We start from the raw sequence: 16,870 nt of genomic DNA on the forward strand, positions 1-16,870 counted from the left end.
TGCTGAAAGGCAGGGGACAGTAACGGACGTGACTCCTTGTCTTGAAAGACAGAAGTAGCTGAAATTTTATCAGGTGACTTAATATACATTCATTTTTACAATTAGCCCAACATTGATTTAGCTCTACTCAACTGTTCTTTTCATTTTGGAAACATTCCAGGGACAATTTTTCATACTTCGTCATGGTATAATCAAGATTTTTTCAGGTCTAGACATCCCCAGACAATTTGCGGTTGAAGTTCTCTAACCCACAACAAAAGGGGACTCATTGACTTTATTGGGGAGGGAAGCTGGTGCCTTCTGCCGCCTCTACAAATGGCTCATGTCCTAACAGCACCACAGGTCCCCACCACACCTAGTAAGAACAGAACGCTGTCCGTGCCCAGAAACCAGGGGGTTCTTTGCCAGGTAGCACTGATGGACCATGTGTTTCCTTTCACAGGTACCAAAACCAAGGAAGGCGTAGTGCAAAGTGTGACCTCAGGTAAGAGCACAGCCCTGAGAGGGATGTGGAATTCTGTGATGTGTTGCTGGACCTCTCGACAAGGCCATCGTTCCTGACAAATGGAAGGTCTCTGGGGGATACTGCTGATCTGTGTGACCTTCCATTTGATGAATGGAGAATGCTTGCCAGGAGCGATGGTTCAGGATCTGGCATCTGCAGTCCACGTGGATGGTAGAAAATATTTAATCAGTAGAGCAGGTCAAAATAATCTAACAAATGTTACTTGGCAGGCTCAGCTGATTCACAGCAATTTAGACATTTCGCAATGCCAAGAGTGCTGCCCAGCATGCAGAGAGGATTTGCTTGCAGTGGGTCCTGTCGGGCCAAAACTGTGGCCTTTGGGAGACTCCTGTCAGGCAGTCACAGAGTCAGAGACCCTAAGGGATCCTTCCAGGTATCCCAAGCTTCAAGGCAGGGCAGCCGTCTGGACTGCCTTGAAGAGAGATTAATGGACACTTTCCCTGGAGAATTTCATGACTGAATTACTTTTTTTTTGTCTACCCAGGTGTATTAAATCAAACAAAAGGTAACTGGGGAGAGGTCATACGCAGTCTGCAATGTGAAGTACCTTATTTGCACAGCTGTCTCTTAGCATCTTACAGAGAATTTTTCATTCTCCAGTTGCCCACAAAGACTGACAGGCTGCAGCGCTGCTCTCTGAGCAGCATTTTGAGTCAGACAAAACCTTCACGTACGTGATCCAAAATCAGACATGATGTCATATAAAAAAATCCAAATATGGACTGTACCAGGGCCGATTTCTTCCGTTACCTTGGTGCAATCATTTGCAATCGGTCCCGGTGAATTTCACAGCCTTTTGGCAGTGCTCATTGACTTTCTGCTTTTGTTTAAATTCCAGTTGCTGAGAAGACCAAAGAGCAGGCCAATGTGGTGGGAGAAGCAGTAGTAGCCAGTGTGAACACAGTGGCAAACAAGACTGTAGAAGGAGCAGAGACCATCGTGGCCACCACAGGAGTTGTCAAAAAGGTATGTTTGTTTCTTTGTTGATGTGCAGGACAGAAGAGCCATCTTTGGAATGCACTTAAAATACTGCAAACATTGAGTTGATGGTTTTACCTATTAAATGAGAGTCTTTCAGCAATACCTGCTTTTATATAATGCTTAATATTGTTGTACAATACGTAATATATAATTACAGAATTGTTTAGTTTGGAAGGGACCTCTTGAGATCAACTAGTCCAACCCCCTTAAGGTCAATGAGAGCAGGTTGCCCAGGACTGTGTCCAGCTGGGTTTTGAACATCTCCACGGATGGAGACTCCGCAATCTCTCTGGGCTACCTGTGCCAGCATTTGACCACCCTCACAGGAAAAAAAGTGTCTTCTTGCGTTCAGATGGACGCGTTGATCAATTTGTGCCCATTTTCTCTTGTCCCATCAGTGGGCACTGCTGGCAAAAGCCCGGCTCCCTGTTCTTTTATGAATGTAGGAAAGCATTATTTCCAGGGTAGGAATATAACTGGGCTGTGGTGAGCATCTGGCCGGAGTCAGAGCTCTGGGATGTGCCGGGTGTGAAGGAGCGGGAGCTCAGTGCTTCGCCTCACACCTGGCCGGTGGCTGTGCAACACGCAGCCTTCACCCCGGCAGCTCTGCAGGCAGCAGAGGGCGGCAGCAATTCTAGCAAAGCCCGGTCCCAGCAGAGAGCTTGACCCTCCTGCTCTGCTTTGTGCACATTTTGACAACAACCAAGCGCTTGTTGATAAAGGCCGTGTGACCCAAACTGTGCACAGATTAAGCCAGATTCAGACAAGGCGTCTTCTGTCCTCCAGCCTAATTTGACAAACTGGGTTGCTTCGAGTCAGGGGATTAAGGGGCATGTGAAGGAGCAGAACAGCTCCCCAGATGAAGGCAAAGTTGATCATTAGAGAAGATGCTTTCACCGGGTGGTAACAAACAGCAACCGTTGGTACAGAACATGAGGGTTATTCTTGGCAGCTCTTTGGTAAACCCTGCTGCGTTGCCCCTCTTTAGGGAGCTGTGGTCAATAGCGTTGGTAGCGACATGAGCTAGATGAGTCATAACAAACCCAGAATTAAAGCGAAGCGAGGCTGGCCAAAATTGTTTTAATTGTTCAGACAGTTGGCTGATGAATTTCCTGACCTGCACGTAAATGCATTGTGATGTGAAACAAAACTTCTACACACCATATAAATCCTGAGAGAATAGCCTAACAAAAGAGGAGAACAGCAGATACGAGTGACGCAAAACGTCCTCCTGAAAGCATGTGAAAAGGGCAGATGCAGAAGTTCTGCTAAGCCCTTAGGATAAGATTAATCTCTGTTCCCACAGGGAACAGCCATTAGGCTGCAGGAGTGCAACCAGTGATTCCTAATTCTGTGGGGCCAGACTACCCCCTCATACCTTTTGACTTGACCGGGCACAGGGTGGTTGACCCAGGAGAGCTAGGAGTTTGCTGATGGTAGGAATCCATCCTGCAGACAGCAAACTGTCTCCCCTTCTGGCAAGGAAGGAGCAGCAGCAATCCTCTTTCCCTCCAGTCCTAATGAGAGCCCTCCCCTCAAAGACTGATGATCTACAACTTACAGGCGGTAATTTCACAGCTCAAACCAGTCAATGTTATCTGTTTCCATCCTTAAGCAGGTTGTCCCTTAGAAAATCAGTGATTCCTTCATCCAAGTCATGGTTCAAGATTATGCAGACTGCAGGCAATATACAAAAGCTGTGAGTTTTCCATAGGGTTAAAGCATTGTCTGCTTTGTCTGTGCTGTCATTCTGGCATCTTCTGCCAATGTCCACCTGCTTAGAGTTAAAGCGGGGACTGATCAAGAAGAAAAAAAGGTGGGATGTGTCCCATGCCGAAGGGCAGACTAAATGAGGGAGCCAGGAAACCGCTTTGGATACAGTATCATGGTGTCACGCCAAACAGCAGAGGTGGGCATCAGAATGAAAACAGGAGGAGAAAAGCAAGGCAAAAGAAGTCTCAGGAGAGAGAAATTCGACAAAAATGTTTGTTTCTGTGAAAGAGAGGGGTTATATACTCTAGCGTTTTAATTCATCTTAAATTAGGAGGGCAAATCCTCTAGTCATCCTCACTCACTGTACTTCAGTTGTATCCACTAGACACCTTTTGGATAGCAATGACACGGAAGATGGAGCTCTGAGTGCATCCCAACTGCTAATGGGTTAATGGCCATGGGGCCAGAGCTGTGCCAGAGGGAGGGGTTGTGCTGGGTTCTGGGCACCAGCTGGTTTCTCTCCAGATCTGCTCCTATTGTGCTGCTCAATTTGCTAATGGAAATAGGGCCAGAGGCTGCCAAGAGCAGCACCAGGCACTGTAATGGATTTGGGAGAGCCACTGGAGATAGATGAAGAGTGATAACGTATAGCAGTTCGATGTTTAAAAAATAAATATCTCCTCTTAAAATCTTGCACTCCTGAAATTATACACAAGCGTTACAGCCCCTGAAGTTTAGGAGAGCTGTTGTATCCAGTCCTGAGACTTGCTCATGCTGCACCCCATCCTCCTCCTCCTCCTTAATTGCAACGAGCAGTTGCTAGTGCCTTATTTCTATTTCAACTGTCTCCAGTATTGTCCCCTGCTGACTTTATAGAGGGGTTGGTCAAAGCAAAGGGGATCTAAGTGGTAAGCATCGAGCAGTGCTATGGGATTGAATCCGGGGAGTCGAGTGGCCTAGGAGGCATGTCCCAGCTCAGCATTCCCAGTATTAATATCAATTATGGAGAGCTTGTTGACATTTAATATGTGCATTTGACAGCTGGGATCAGTGACAGACACACGCTAGCAAGGAGCAGGGAACTCTAAGGATTCTGGATTAAGTTTTGCTCGGAGCAGTAGCCACGGGGCGGCTGAGCTCTGCGGGTGTATCAGATGGCAACTTTGGCCATGGGGAGGAATCCAGCCCTTCGTGGAACACGGCAGGCACCAAAATGCAGACACACGTGGGGCGGTTGGCAGCCCGCTGCTCCTTGCTGTCCTCGGTGGGAGCGCTCGGAGCCAGCCAGAAGGAAATGGGGCTGAGGTAACTCTGTGCCTACGGAGGGGTGCCAAGTGCCAGATGAGAGCAACCTCGAGTAGCATTGGCTTCGCCTGGTAGGGCTTTGCCATCAGCCTGGTCACTGCTGACTGAGTACAAGAAAGTATTGACTGTTCTGGAGGAGTTTTTAAGTATTAAGTAAAAAATCCGTAAGTTAAAAGACTGTAAACCCTCCACAATTTTTCTGATAAGCAAAGAAATGAGACCCATCAGTAACGTGCTTTGTCTGTGGCTCTGCCCCCATCCCAGTCCCTGGGGTGGGCGCTGAGGGATGTCAGTGAGATAACCACCCACTAAATATCCCTGCCTTGAAGAGGATTAATTCTCTGTCTGCATGACACAGCACAAAGTTTGCTGCATTGCAGACACCACGTGGTTGGGAACGAGCGCGTGTACATACACACACTCACAAAACATCCCTCGGGGGCTGGAGGAATTTCCCCAGTAACTGATGCGTCCCTGCGCCCTCCACCCAGCTCTTCCTTTGCCCTGTCAGTTTTTATGTGGTATAGTTGTCAGTTCACGGCTCTGTCATTTTGAATTGCGTTTGATCTTTTTGTTATTTCACTCCATTAATTATTTGAGCAGTTGTCAGTTATGTGCAACCGCTGGGCGTGTTCGTTGGATCGCATCGTTTCTGTCTGCACTTGATCTAGCGCACATGTACCATACCCATAACGCAGCTTATCGCTTTCATAACCACTGTACATTTTGAATGTGGACAGTTGATGTTCATGGCCTTAATTCTGTTCACTTAAACCCTGTGATGCCACCGGCACTCAGACAGTCGCACTGGAGGAATTAGAAGCAGAAACTGAGGAGTGACCTTGCTGAAGTTAGTTTGGGCAGGGCGAGTGCCGCTAAGAGGGAGTAACCAGTGGCATCTGAGAGGCCACCGAGGGCAGAGCTGCTAAGCGGGAGAAGCAGGGAAATCAACAGCTGAACTGCCTTACAATTAAGTAGAATAAATAGTCGAAACTCTTCGCCTTTGTACTCAAGCTGCATCCTTCGTATTTGAGCTTCACTGATGCCGTGATGCATCCCGATGGTATCCTTCAGCATCCCATGGAGCAGGGGAGACTGCAGAAGTGGCACAGGATGGGGTACTCTGCCTACAGGCACTTCTTCTCTGCTCGTTAGTGCATCCAGGCGTCCCTTTTTCACATGCAGAATAGCTGAGCAAGTGGCACCAGTGAAACCTTAAAGTCTACAAGACTGTGTGTGCGCTTCATGGCTAAAGGCTGTGTCCCAGTAATCCTGTAGGACAATAATGTAAACATTATTAAATATGTATTATTTGTATAAGCAGCCCCAGGAAACCCTAAGAGAGTCTGGCTGTGAGCTGGATGAAAACAAAGCTACCCCAAGAAGCCACCTGGATTTGTAGGGTAAGACAGGAATCCTGCATGCCCGTCTGTCTGTCCTGTCGGTGGGTCCACTTTAATCATGGGTTGACCTCTTAATCAGAGTTGTCAGCATCACTCTGAGCACAGTCAGCCCGAAACCCATCCCAGGACAGCCCGTCCATAGGAGCTGTCAGGTTGCCTGAGGGCTTACAAGGGAGTGGTTTGGGGATAGTGCCAAGTAGCATTGCTTTTCCTCCAACGCCCAAGGTCAGGAGCGAGACAGGAGGCTGAGCCTCTCTCCGCCTTATGCAACTGATGTCCCATTGCAGGCTGTTAAACTTGTAGCAGATTAGGTTGCCAGTGCACCTCTCCGGTTTTACAGCCTTAAAATAATATTAATAAAAAAAGAAGTCTTGCTTGCCACTGCATTTGTTGAGTTCTTGATGAGCAGTGTTCAAGCATACAACATTTAGACTCTGCATGCTTTGTCTGCTAGATAAAGAAGATAATCCCAATAAGCTTGTTTATCTCAGAGTTTTTGGGGATGACAAAAGAAAACCCTCACTGGCCTATAACATAATATGAATAGAAATATAAATTCCATTTCATGTATGGGCTCAGCCAGCGGAACATTTCACAGTTGCTGAGCTGAAAAAGGGAATTTCATCAAACCTGTGAAATAGAAAAATATGAAGAATCAAATTGTAATTATTTTTTTTTGCAAAATCTGTGGACTTTTAAAATCTGTTTTTAAAAAACATACTAAAATATCTGAGCCCAGAAGCCTATAGTATGCTCTATTTAAGACCCCCTAACATTGTGCAGGAATATTTTTATAAATGACAGTTCCTAATTTGTTGAGTTTTTCATTAGTGGTATCTGAATATGTAACTATGTTTCATAACCTTAGTAAAATATTCTACAGTATATATAATCTACATAAAAATATATTTTTATGTATATATAAAATGTAAAATCTTGCATGGTATTCCTGTAATGAATTCTGAAGTCCTGTGTTTCACTTAATTATTATGTTACTCACTTTTCTCTATTTTCTAGCCAAAAAGATTCAACCCTGCCCCCCAAAAGCATAAGAAAACTGCTCATAACAAACTAAATAATCTTTTTCATTTTAAATACTTTGTCTAAGACGATACATAATTTCTGAGGGGAAAAAAATAAGCTGCTTGCCGTTTAAGAGCGGGAGGAGTGTTATTAATCACTTCATGGTTGCAACATGCCTTTCCCTTAGAACATTTTATCCCTTTTAATGAGGAGATGAACACCGAAAGGAATGGCAAAGTTCTCTCTGTCCTCCAGGGAAGCTGGATTGCCACCTTTGCTTTCTTGCCCAGCATCACGCTGTGAGTCACTGTTACAGCTGGGGTTGGGACTCGGGAATTTCTGTCTCTCCATCCAAAGTGAAGACCCTTATATCACGTGGTCTTCCCCTGTATATTGTTTTCTCGACTAGTCACTGAACTCCCCGGCCAGCTGACGCCCCGCTGAAGAATGCAGCCCTTCCTCATCTCATGCTCGCTATTCTGGGCAGGGTGGGAAGCGCGTGAGAAAAAGGCTGTGAGGCGACATCTCCAACACGGCCTGACACCTCTCCATCCTGCCATTGTGCCGGTTCCTCCACCACAGTTTAGAAATGCTCTCCAGAAACATGGTTGCTTCCCTTTCTAAAAATAGATGGATGAGTCACTTTAATCCTTCTGGAGCAGAGTCTTGGCAGAGATTTAAGGAATATAATAAGTAGCACAATAGCTGAACAGGGATTCTTCCGCCCACCCATCATTCTTGGATGCAGTGTCCTGAGGATGGTCCTGAGGAAGGGATCCACTTTTCCTTGCCTGTTTCCACATCTCCCAGAGCTGAGCTCCTTGCCCACTGGAAGAGTACGTGGTCATGCCCTGTAAGAAAGATGGGGTGCACTGCATTTGTCCTTGTGTTCCTGTGAGCTGTCCCCGAGCTTTCCCAACACAGCTTGGGGCCTTCAGCGGTCGCCTTTGATTCACCTTTAGGATTTCACAGGCAGCTGGTAACCCCACCTGCAAAAAAAACTGTGAGGCGCCTGTTGTTGCAGCTATGGTCATCAGCTTGCACTGCAGATTTCTTCTCTTTCCACCTAACAGTCCAAAAACTTGCTTGTAAACCTTCAAAATACAATTTGAGGCTATTTAGCTGCTTTGACCTAATGTGCACTGTTGAGTTACAAGGCGTAGTCCTTTTTTTATGGCTCTATACTCATGTAGTGTTTTAAAGCCACAGACTGGATCCTGAGGCCGCATCAGCCTCCATAAATTCAGGGTAGCGAGCTCTGTTTGCTGCCAGCAGGAGAGTTCACTCATTTCGGAACGGCTGTGGCTAAGTGGCTCCGTCAGAGCGTTGCCGTGTCCCCGGCAGCCTCGCGTCCCTGCTGCGCCTGCAGCTGGAGACCAGAAACTGGTCTCCATGATGTGTGCAATTTGATGTCATTAGGTTACCCGGGCTTTCTTAACACAGACCAGGCTGATACCAGCAAGAATCACTTCAGCCAACAATGTGATGCAAATTGAGGGCGCATTTCTTAGAGAAAAAAAACAATATATAATCACATTGTGCTTCTCATATGGAGACAGTCCCAGTGCGTGGCTCGTGCCATAAACAAATTGACTGACTCTCGGCAGGGAGGTAAAGGGAATGTCTGTAGCTGTGACAGACATAAGCACTCGACCGCAGCTCGGGTTTTTGCCATTTTCATTCTTTGGTGGATCAATCTCTTGCGGTAGCTTGCGTGGAGAGCAGGAAGCCTACGGCAGGACAACCAGGTTGCAGTGCTTCCATCTCCCGGCTCCCCTTCCTGCCAAAAATGGACCTGAAGTCCAATTTCCAGCTTAAATTTTCATGGGATCTACATTATATCTATGTAACTCTCTGTCATTTTTTTCCTTTTTATCCCACATCGCCTCTTCTTCCCTAATTCAGTCCCAAAAGCAGCAGGGGTGTTCTCCTAATGGTGAGAACAGTGGTGACTGGACAATGAAGAGTGGAGTCTCCCAAAACGCATGGAGCATACAGTTCTGTTTCCAGTAGGTTTGACAGGGACATTTAATTTGCACTGCATCAACAGCGGCACCAGGGAAAGTGGTGGCCTCGTGTTTCTGAAATATTGAAATTCAAATGATATATCTCCCTTGCATACAAAATTGACTTTCCCTTTATGCAATATGCAAGTCTCAGGTTCCTTCTGCGGTGGCCCTGACTTTACGTGGGAAAAGAAAGTAAAAATTCAGGGATATTGCTGGGCGTGTGTGCTCAAAGGGAGCAGAGGAGCTCTGTAATTTTAGCAGAGTTCCCTGCTCATTTGGGGCTGGACTGTAGAGGTCCTGCTTTTTCTGCTTCCCCCTGCTCTTGCCGCCTGGTTCCACCAAGGTGCGTTTCTGCGCTCTCTCAGTCACAGCCAGTACAGTCAGGATTTTTGTCTTCTCTTCCCATGTGGCAAAATCACGTTTAAAGTAACTGCCTGGTAATGAAATCTTCTCCCTTCTTCTTTGAATAAGAAGGTAGCTGAAAGATGTGAGGAAGCAGGTAGAAGAGCTCAAAGTGCCTATGAAAAATGATTGGACTTCAAACAGAAAGGACAGCTTATCCTTTGATACTGACATTTTATCTGAGGCGTGACATTAACGCCTGCCACCACGATATTGCTATATCTGAAAGTAGCATTAGTCTATGCAATGAGTGCGTGAGGAAGGTAAGGTAATGTAGGTGAGATAACATAAATAATTTATTTGTTGCTCCCACTTTTCTTCACACTGAAGGAGTCAAAACTCTGTTTGGTCTCGGTGACAGGAAGAAAAGCTTCAGAAAAATAACTGATTTTCTGTATGAAAAGGACCCTACACAAGGCTGTAAGAAATTGAATTGCTTTTTCATAGATGTCTGCTCACACAAGCTGCACAAAAAATGGATTTCCAGTAATATTTGCCATCTATTAAACCCGGTATTTTATTCGCCTGTGTAATGCTCAGACGCATTTCACGCAGTCTGCTCAAATGGTCTGTCTGAGCTTAGGGGGATGACTCTGCGTGTGCTGGCAAGGACAAACATCTCGCTTGTGACTTGGCAGGAGGACCTGGCAGCGCCGCAGCCGCCCGAGCAGCCGGGGCCAGCGGGAGAGGGGTCCATGGTGGCAAGCACCGACAGAGGCGGCGAGGTAAGGTGGTGCCACAGCCCTGACATCCCCACAGTCCCCGGGCTCATCCGCACGGTCGTCAGGCTCGTGAGACCACACCTGGGTTTTCTCTGGGTGACTGGTTTCCCCCAGGACACTCTATTCTCTGTGATCATAGACCTGCTGCATGTGGACCCCGTCAGTACTCCCATTTCCAGGAGTTATTTGGCAAACCCCGAGCCGTGGGTTCTCACTTTTGCTACTTCCTTTTTTGGGACCAAGAATTTGCCCTGAGTGACAGGTCGCAAAGACTAAACTGCTGCTTGATTTGGGTGTATAAACACACATCTCATTGTTAATGGTACCCTGTGGTTTTATCATCACATGGAATAGCCTTTCCCTGGTTGCAGCCGTGCTCTAGAAGAGCTTTAGCTAACAAGTTAGATTTTTCTATAGATTTTTAGACAATAAGCTAGATTTTCCTATACTTAAATTAGTTCTTTTGAGTTTTGATCTATTCTACCTGCAATGTCCTTTTGAAGCCCTGGATCCAAATGCCCGTCTCAGGGTGGACAACCTCTTAGAGCCCAACGTGGAATTCCCTTTAACAATTTGGGTGCTGAGGCCTTTGGCTGCCCACTCCGTGAGCCCCACAGTGCTGCGCACACCCATACTCCCCCATTTTTGGTATCTCTGAAAGCTCAGACTGTTTCCCCACCTTGCCTGAAGCTCCCTAAGAGTCTTAAGTTGCACCTACCGCCCTCCGCCAGCCATCACTCGCCCCCCACCATCCCCCCGGGTGCCAGTGCTAGCACTCGCGTGTCCCAAAAATGCCCCCTGCTAATCCGGCTGACTTCATGGCTGCACAAGTGCCAATGTCCAGGCTGCGTGCCGGGGCGGGAGGCAGAGCTGGGAGCGGAAAGAAGGACACTCCAGCCGGTGGCAGCCCGGCCCCGCGTTAGCTCAGCTTCCACCGTGTACGAAATCACACCCTGGTTCTCCCGGGGGGCCTGAGTTACAGCGGGAGCGTGTCTGGTTCCCAGGAGGAAGGGATAAGTCATTTATTTTCTGCACCATATGCAGCCAGTGTTATGTCATTGTTTAAGGGGTTTTATGTGGTGACTACCAGCATTGATTTTTCTCCTAATTTTATTTGTATATGTTTTCCACTAGAAATATTTAACTATTTTCCTGTCTGTCTTCACTCACAGGGTGAAAATGAGGGCAATTAATCAACTTAGGGCCGTGGAGCTCAAAAGAGAACATTCCAAGAGCATACATGGAAATATTAGCTGACACCACAACAGGAAAATCCCGCTCTCCATAGACTAACTCCATGCAGCTCTGTAGTCTTTCACCTCCCCCATAAACCAACCGTACCGTATATGTAAGGCAGACTCCTCTGACTGTAAGTAAAGTGCAGCCGTGCAGCAGGGTGTGCGTCTCCCTCCCCACCACCCCCCTGCCTTCCCCACCCGCTCGCTTCGTGTGTTTCGGACGGCCACACTGGTCCGTGTCGCGCGGCCCTCCGCACTGGCACCTGGGATCTCTAGGTAGCGTGGAAATATTTTTTTTTTTAAACTAATAAAAAAAAAGTGTTTGAACAAGTTTTTTGTTTTGTCAGTTTTATTTGCATGTTTTAGACATTGATCCTTGCAAACTGATGAACTCTTCCTGTAAAAGTGTGGTATTAAAATACAAGGCCTCGGCTCCCTCAGTGTTCCACAGGGACATGGTTTGGTGGTGGTTTTGGCAGTGTTAGGTTAATGATTGGACTCCATGATCTTAAAGGTCCCTTCCAACCTAGACGATTCTATGATTCCTCTCCCTTCGCTTCCTCAGACCAGCCGCTACCCAGCCAGGGAGAGCAGAAGTGCCGGGCTGAGCCGTCCTCGGCAGAGGTAAGGAAGGTGAACACTCCTTTCTCCTGAAGTAGGAGGGTCTGTCATGAGCCAAAAGATTATCTATTAATTATTCAATTAAACTTTGTTGTATGTCTGTTTGGTTCACCACATGGAAAAGAAGTCTGTACTTTGAACGAGTGTTCAGACAACCGTAACGAGAGGTGATGGAAGGAAACTGAGAAATGGGAGGATGGAGGAGATGCATCAGAAAACATCCTGCAGCAGAAGGTGTTTTTGCAAGGGAGATGCTGGGAATCCCTCTGCCCCAGGTAAAAGCTGGTGGAGGCCAACAGTAGCAAAATAATTGTTTGCTGACAGGTCATAGTCTGGGCGATCAAGTGTTTCTTTTACACATCTCACCCTGTGATTTATTTAAGTGGACATTCTATGTGTGATACCTCTCTCAAAGAAGCTGTTAACTTAATCCCACTGTGACGACACAGTGCTCAGTGCCAGGCGCGGCAGGGACGTAAGTCCATCGATAAGACATGGCTCTGGGTGTTCATGCTCAGACCTCTGTGATCCAACAAGCTATGAACAGCTGCTGCCAAATGCTGCCTCAACTTTACCGTACAAATGACCAACAAAATGCTGAAAAACATTGGGTTTCTTCCCCCTTGTAACAGCAAAACTTACTTACCATGTAAAACTGCAGTTAAGCTTTATTAAGTGATTTTTTCTGATACAGTTCATAGCCTTTGAGAGCCCTCGCCACCCCCCCATTACATTTTTGCCAAGGGTTAAAGGGCATGCAGGCCCTGATTTTTCAAAGATGTTTTTCTGGGATGCAGAAGAGAAAGCGGCAGCTCTCTCCAGAATATGTCAATGTGCATTCCACTAATTTAAATGCAAATCAGGTAACAATACACTTCTTAAAATCCCACTTCATCTGAGAGTCCTGTTTTCACCTCTGCATAATGCGTGCCTTAAAACTGAACTTAAAGCGCACCCAATTAAAAACTGAAGGGTTGGGGTTTTTTTAAACCATTCTGCATAAAATAGACACAATCACACATTCTCACCGCTTTGAGACTTTTTTCCTGAATTGAAACGTAGCTTATTTTAACTGTTTCATGAGTGCATTGCAACCCTACCATATCACAAGAAGATACTCTATACCGTTAATAACGTATCAGAAAAAACCACTCAGATTAAATCTCAGCTTTCTAATTGTCAGATAAACCCCTGCCTGCATGACTTCGCACAGGTCTGTTAGCAGCACAGAGTTTCTCTGTCAAGCTTTGGCACTGCTGTTTTGGGTGGGTTCCAGCGTGGGAGGGAAGCAATCTCGGCAGCTCCGCTTCTCCGCCTTTTCTCTCACGCAGAGCCCCAGGTTGGGTGGACAGCACGGCCCTGTGCCAGAAGGGTAGAGCCAAGGTGCTTCTTCCTCTCAGTGTGCCTAGAAAAACATACAAAGCTCTCCTGTAGACATTACCCTCAGCTTACATTCCAGCTCACACCCTTGGCTCTCCTAGCCAGCCCAGGGATAGGGCCACTGATGTCCTTCCTTAGCCCTGTGCCAGATTTTAAGGCGATGGCCAAGACTTCCTCAACTTTTTACCCCTTATAATTTAAAGGCCAGACCTTTTTTTTTTTTTTTTTTCTTTCCTAACACTTAAGCCACAGGATATCATGAGACTCCACAAAAAAAACCCAGTATTTAATCATGGTTTTAGTCTTCGGTGCTCCAGAAGGTGGCAGAAACTGGACGCTTCACTTAGGCGTTGCCTGAAGCTTCAGAAACCAGAAGGTAAAGACATCTGTGTACACTGGCCTTGTTTGGATGTCATGCTTTGAAGCAGAGCTGGCTGATGATTTTTGGAGAACATTGCCACCCATGTAAATGAAGAATCAATTAGATCTGCTTTCCTCCCAGAAATATATTTCTGTATTTGAATGGAAGGGCTAATTTAGCTTGATTAGAACAGCTTTAGTTCGATTTTAAAATGACTAACCTATGACTTATGATAATTATATCCTTTTATCAGCAAGCAGTTCTATTTCTTACAACAATTCTATTTCTTAATGTAAACATCACATCCCTTTCACGCTAATATCAGGCTCTTTTAGCAGCTGTGGATGTTGAACACTGCACACTTTGTTATCTTCAGGAATGGTCTGTGTAAAGATTTTCAGCCCTGACATGTCATTGCATTTACCTTGCTGATGGAAACCACACCTAGCGATAAAACTCAACCCTGGTGGAATTATAATTGAACAAAACCCAAATAAATTTCAATGCTTCCCATTTAATTAACCTTGTTTGCCCATTTTCATGTGTAAAACATGAGCTCTAGCTCTGATCAATTACTTCTCACCTGCATCAGGTGTTCACATTACTGATATGTGAGAGGGTGCTCAAAGATGCCATAGGAGAGGTAGGAAAGGAAAGGAAACCAGAACAATTTCTAATTTCTCTGCAGTGCCTTAGATTTAACTCACAGCTATTTGGACTGCAGCTTTGGAGTTGCCAACTGGCTCCAGAGCCGTGAGTCACCGAGTCCTCCTAGCACTTAAGGAAGCACTTCTGGGTTTTTTTCCACCAAACACAAATGACTGCTCGTCACAGAGAACAGACTGAGAAAGTGCAGAATGTGTAGAAAAAGCCTGGGGAATCAGGCTTTTTCTAGGGCGAAGGCTGTCGGTGAGACAAGGTACACGCTGGAGGTGAGCAGACAGTGCTGCTGGCGATGGTGACACTTTTTGACATCTGGGTTCTGGCCAAGCAATGTCAGTGATGTGCCCCGACATTACCAGGTGGGATACTTTTTGGAATAGCCTGAAATTTCAGGGGCACCCCAGCATGTGGCTCTGCCTGCACAGTGTGGTACCCACCCCAGCTGGCCTTAACCAGGATTTCTGTCTGCAGCCTCAGCAGATACCGAGAGCTGAATGGAGTAAAAGTCCAAACTAACTTTCCACCTTTAGATGGTTTGATTTGACCTTAGGACACACTGACTGATGCAATCAAAGACCAGGAAACCCATTTGGAAAGAAGCAATGGATAGGAGGAACAGGAGACAACATGGCTGAGAACTGACAATGGCAAAATGAACAATCCCAAAATACTTGCCCATCAGGTCCATCAAGTGATGATTAGATCCTCTCTGACGGTGGTGACAGACTATTGAAAAGCATAAAAAAGTCAAAGCAAAGACTGGGATTCATGAGAAGGAGCAGTTCTTGAAAAAGCTTGTTTTTTCACCCAGATGTTCAGGATCGCGTAGATGCAGCATTTCAGAAGACCACAGGTTTGAAAGCTGGCTTTCTTGAAAATGCAGCCATGCATTTCCCAGGGCAGCCACGAGTGTGTAGAACTCCCGCTGAAGTCACGGGAAGGGCTGATGCCCAGCTGGGGCATCCAGCTCATCGTGAGCTCAAACACTTCCCGTGACACTTGCAAGAGAGCCATGGAGCCCATCATGGATACCCAGTGTCAGGAGACAGAGGCAGTGAAATGTCAGTCAGACTATAGCCTGGACCAGGACAGGAATGAATTTAAAGCCATACGGTTAGTTCGCTCAGTTCATTGATCTATAATTAGAAATAAGTTACTATTTTACTTTTACTGTTCCTTAAATAGTCTGTCTCAGGAAAAGCTTTCAACCGTTTCTCTTGTGATATTATTCTCTTTAGAGGCCAAGGGAAGGTTAAATTCTTTTGAGAAATAGTTTTTTACAAAATCCAGGAATAGATCCGATCTAGTTTAGTAGTTTCAATATTCATAACAGAACAAAATGAAAACTCAGGCATAAATGGCTGCAAATTTCTGAGCAGATGAAATTCAAATCCTCATCTTTTGCTCAGGTCAATCATCCTTTTTATATCTGAGTGGTCTAATCTACATCGGTTCAATATGCTTCATGTTAGCTTTAAAAAAGTGATGTTAATTCACAAAGTGAATAAAGATGATGCAATACATTCCATTAATTTTCTGATGTGGTTTTGTAACTCTGCGATGCACAGACTATTTGTCCCATCATATGGGATAAATACATACTATACCAAAGGTCCTTTTTCCCTCTGCTCTGGGCTGCATTAGAATGATCACGCCGTGTCAATTTGCCGGGAAAGTGTAATTTGCTTTCTTTGCTTTTTTTTTCTTGGAATCAGGATAATGGTATTCATGCTAAGGACAGGATTACATTAGATGAGGAGTCACGCTGCTATGCTGACAGCAGTGTAGGTTTTACTCACGAATTCATGGTACTTAATGTTTTGAGCAGGAGGTAAAGCAAGCAGTGGCACAGATCAGACACCCATATTGAGTCCAAAGTGCCAAACAAAGCTTTCCACTTGGAAGAAAAATAGTTGGAGCTGGGGTAATCTCGGTAGGCGTCAGAGCAGAATTAGAGAGCGATATTCACCTGAACTGCTCAGGAGCCTCTAAAATGTTGCTATAATGTGGTGCACGTTTAATGCTCAGTGTAAGCGTGCATCAGTTTGAAATGTTCTCCCAAACTCCTGTCCTCCCTTTCAGGCAGAGTACCCCCGCCAGCATCAGCGGGGCCCTGGAGCTGCAAACCCAGCGGTAGAAAAGAGCCGGGAGGGCAGCTGGAAGGTGTTCGCAGCTGGAGCCTGGGCACGTCCTCTCTTGAGCCATGACAAGCTGTCTGGTGGGTGCCGGAGAGCCTCCTCCTTCCTCTCATGAACACTCGGCACAAAGTTCATGGAGGCAGCAGCGATCTGGCTAAGGGGGCTGAGAATGGCTGAAATCCGCCTGTTTGTGATGTCTTTGTTGTTGCTAGGTTCTCGGGTTTGTCCAAAAAATGCCAAAGCCCCGGAATACTGGGTGTCTTTTGTCTGAGTTTTTGCAAATCCAAATAAGAAAATCATCTTGAAAAGGAAATCAGCGAGGAATTGAAAAAGATACCTGATGTGAATATATAAATAAAATGCTAATTGACCCGTCGAGAGGGAA

At 46.0% G+C, this 16,870-nt stretch overlaps 1 protein-coding gene across 1 annotated transcript in view; it reads left to right on the forward strand.

Annotated features, from left to right (window-relative positions):
* The window catches only part of SNCG (synuclein, gamma (breast cancer-specific protein 1)), a 16,288-nt gene extending 4,814 nt beyond the window's left edge, over positions 1-11,474 (forward strand). Inside the window, exons 2-5 of the mRNA XM_009893033.1 lie at positions 443-484; positions 1,365-1,492; positions 10,001-10,087; positions 11,257-11,474. Of these exons, the coding sequence (XP_009891335.1) occupies positions 443-484; positions 1,365-1,492; positions 10,001-10,087; positions 11,257-11,277 (278 nt within the window). The 3' untranslated portion in view covers positions 11,278-11,474. The remainder of the gene's footprint in view (positions 1-442; positions 485-1,364; positions 1,493-10,000; positions 10,088-11,256) is intronic.
* The last annotated feature ends 5,396 nt before the right edge of the window (positions 11,475-16,870 follow it).

Source organism: Charadrius vociferus, unplaced genomic scaffold (genome assembly GCF_000708025.1).
Source record: "Charadrius vociferus isolate BGI_N301 unplaced genomic scaffold, ASM70802v2 scaffold429, whole genome shotgun sequence".
Classification (NCBI taxonomy): Eukaryota; Metazoa; Chordata; class Aves; order Charadriiformes; family Charadriidae; genus Charadrius; species Charadrius vociferus.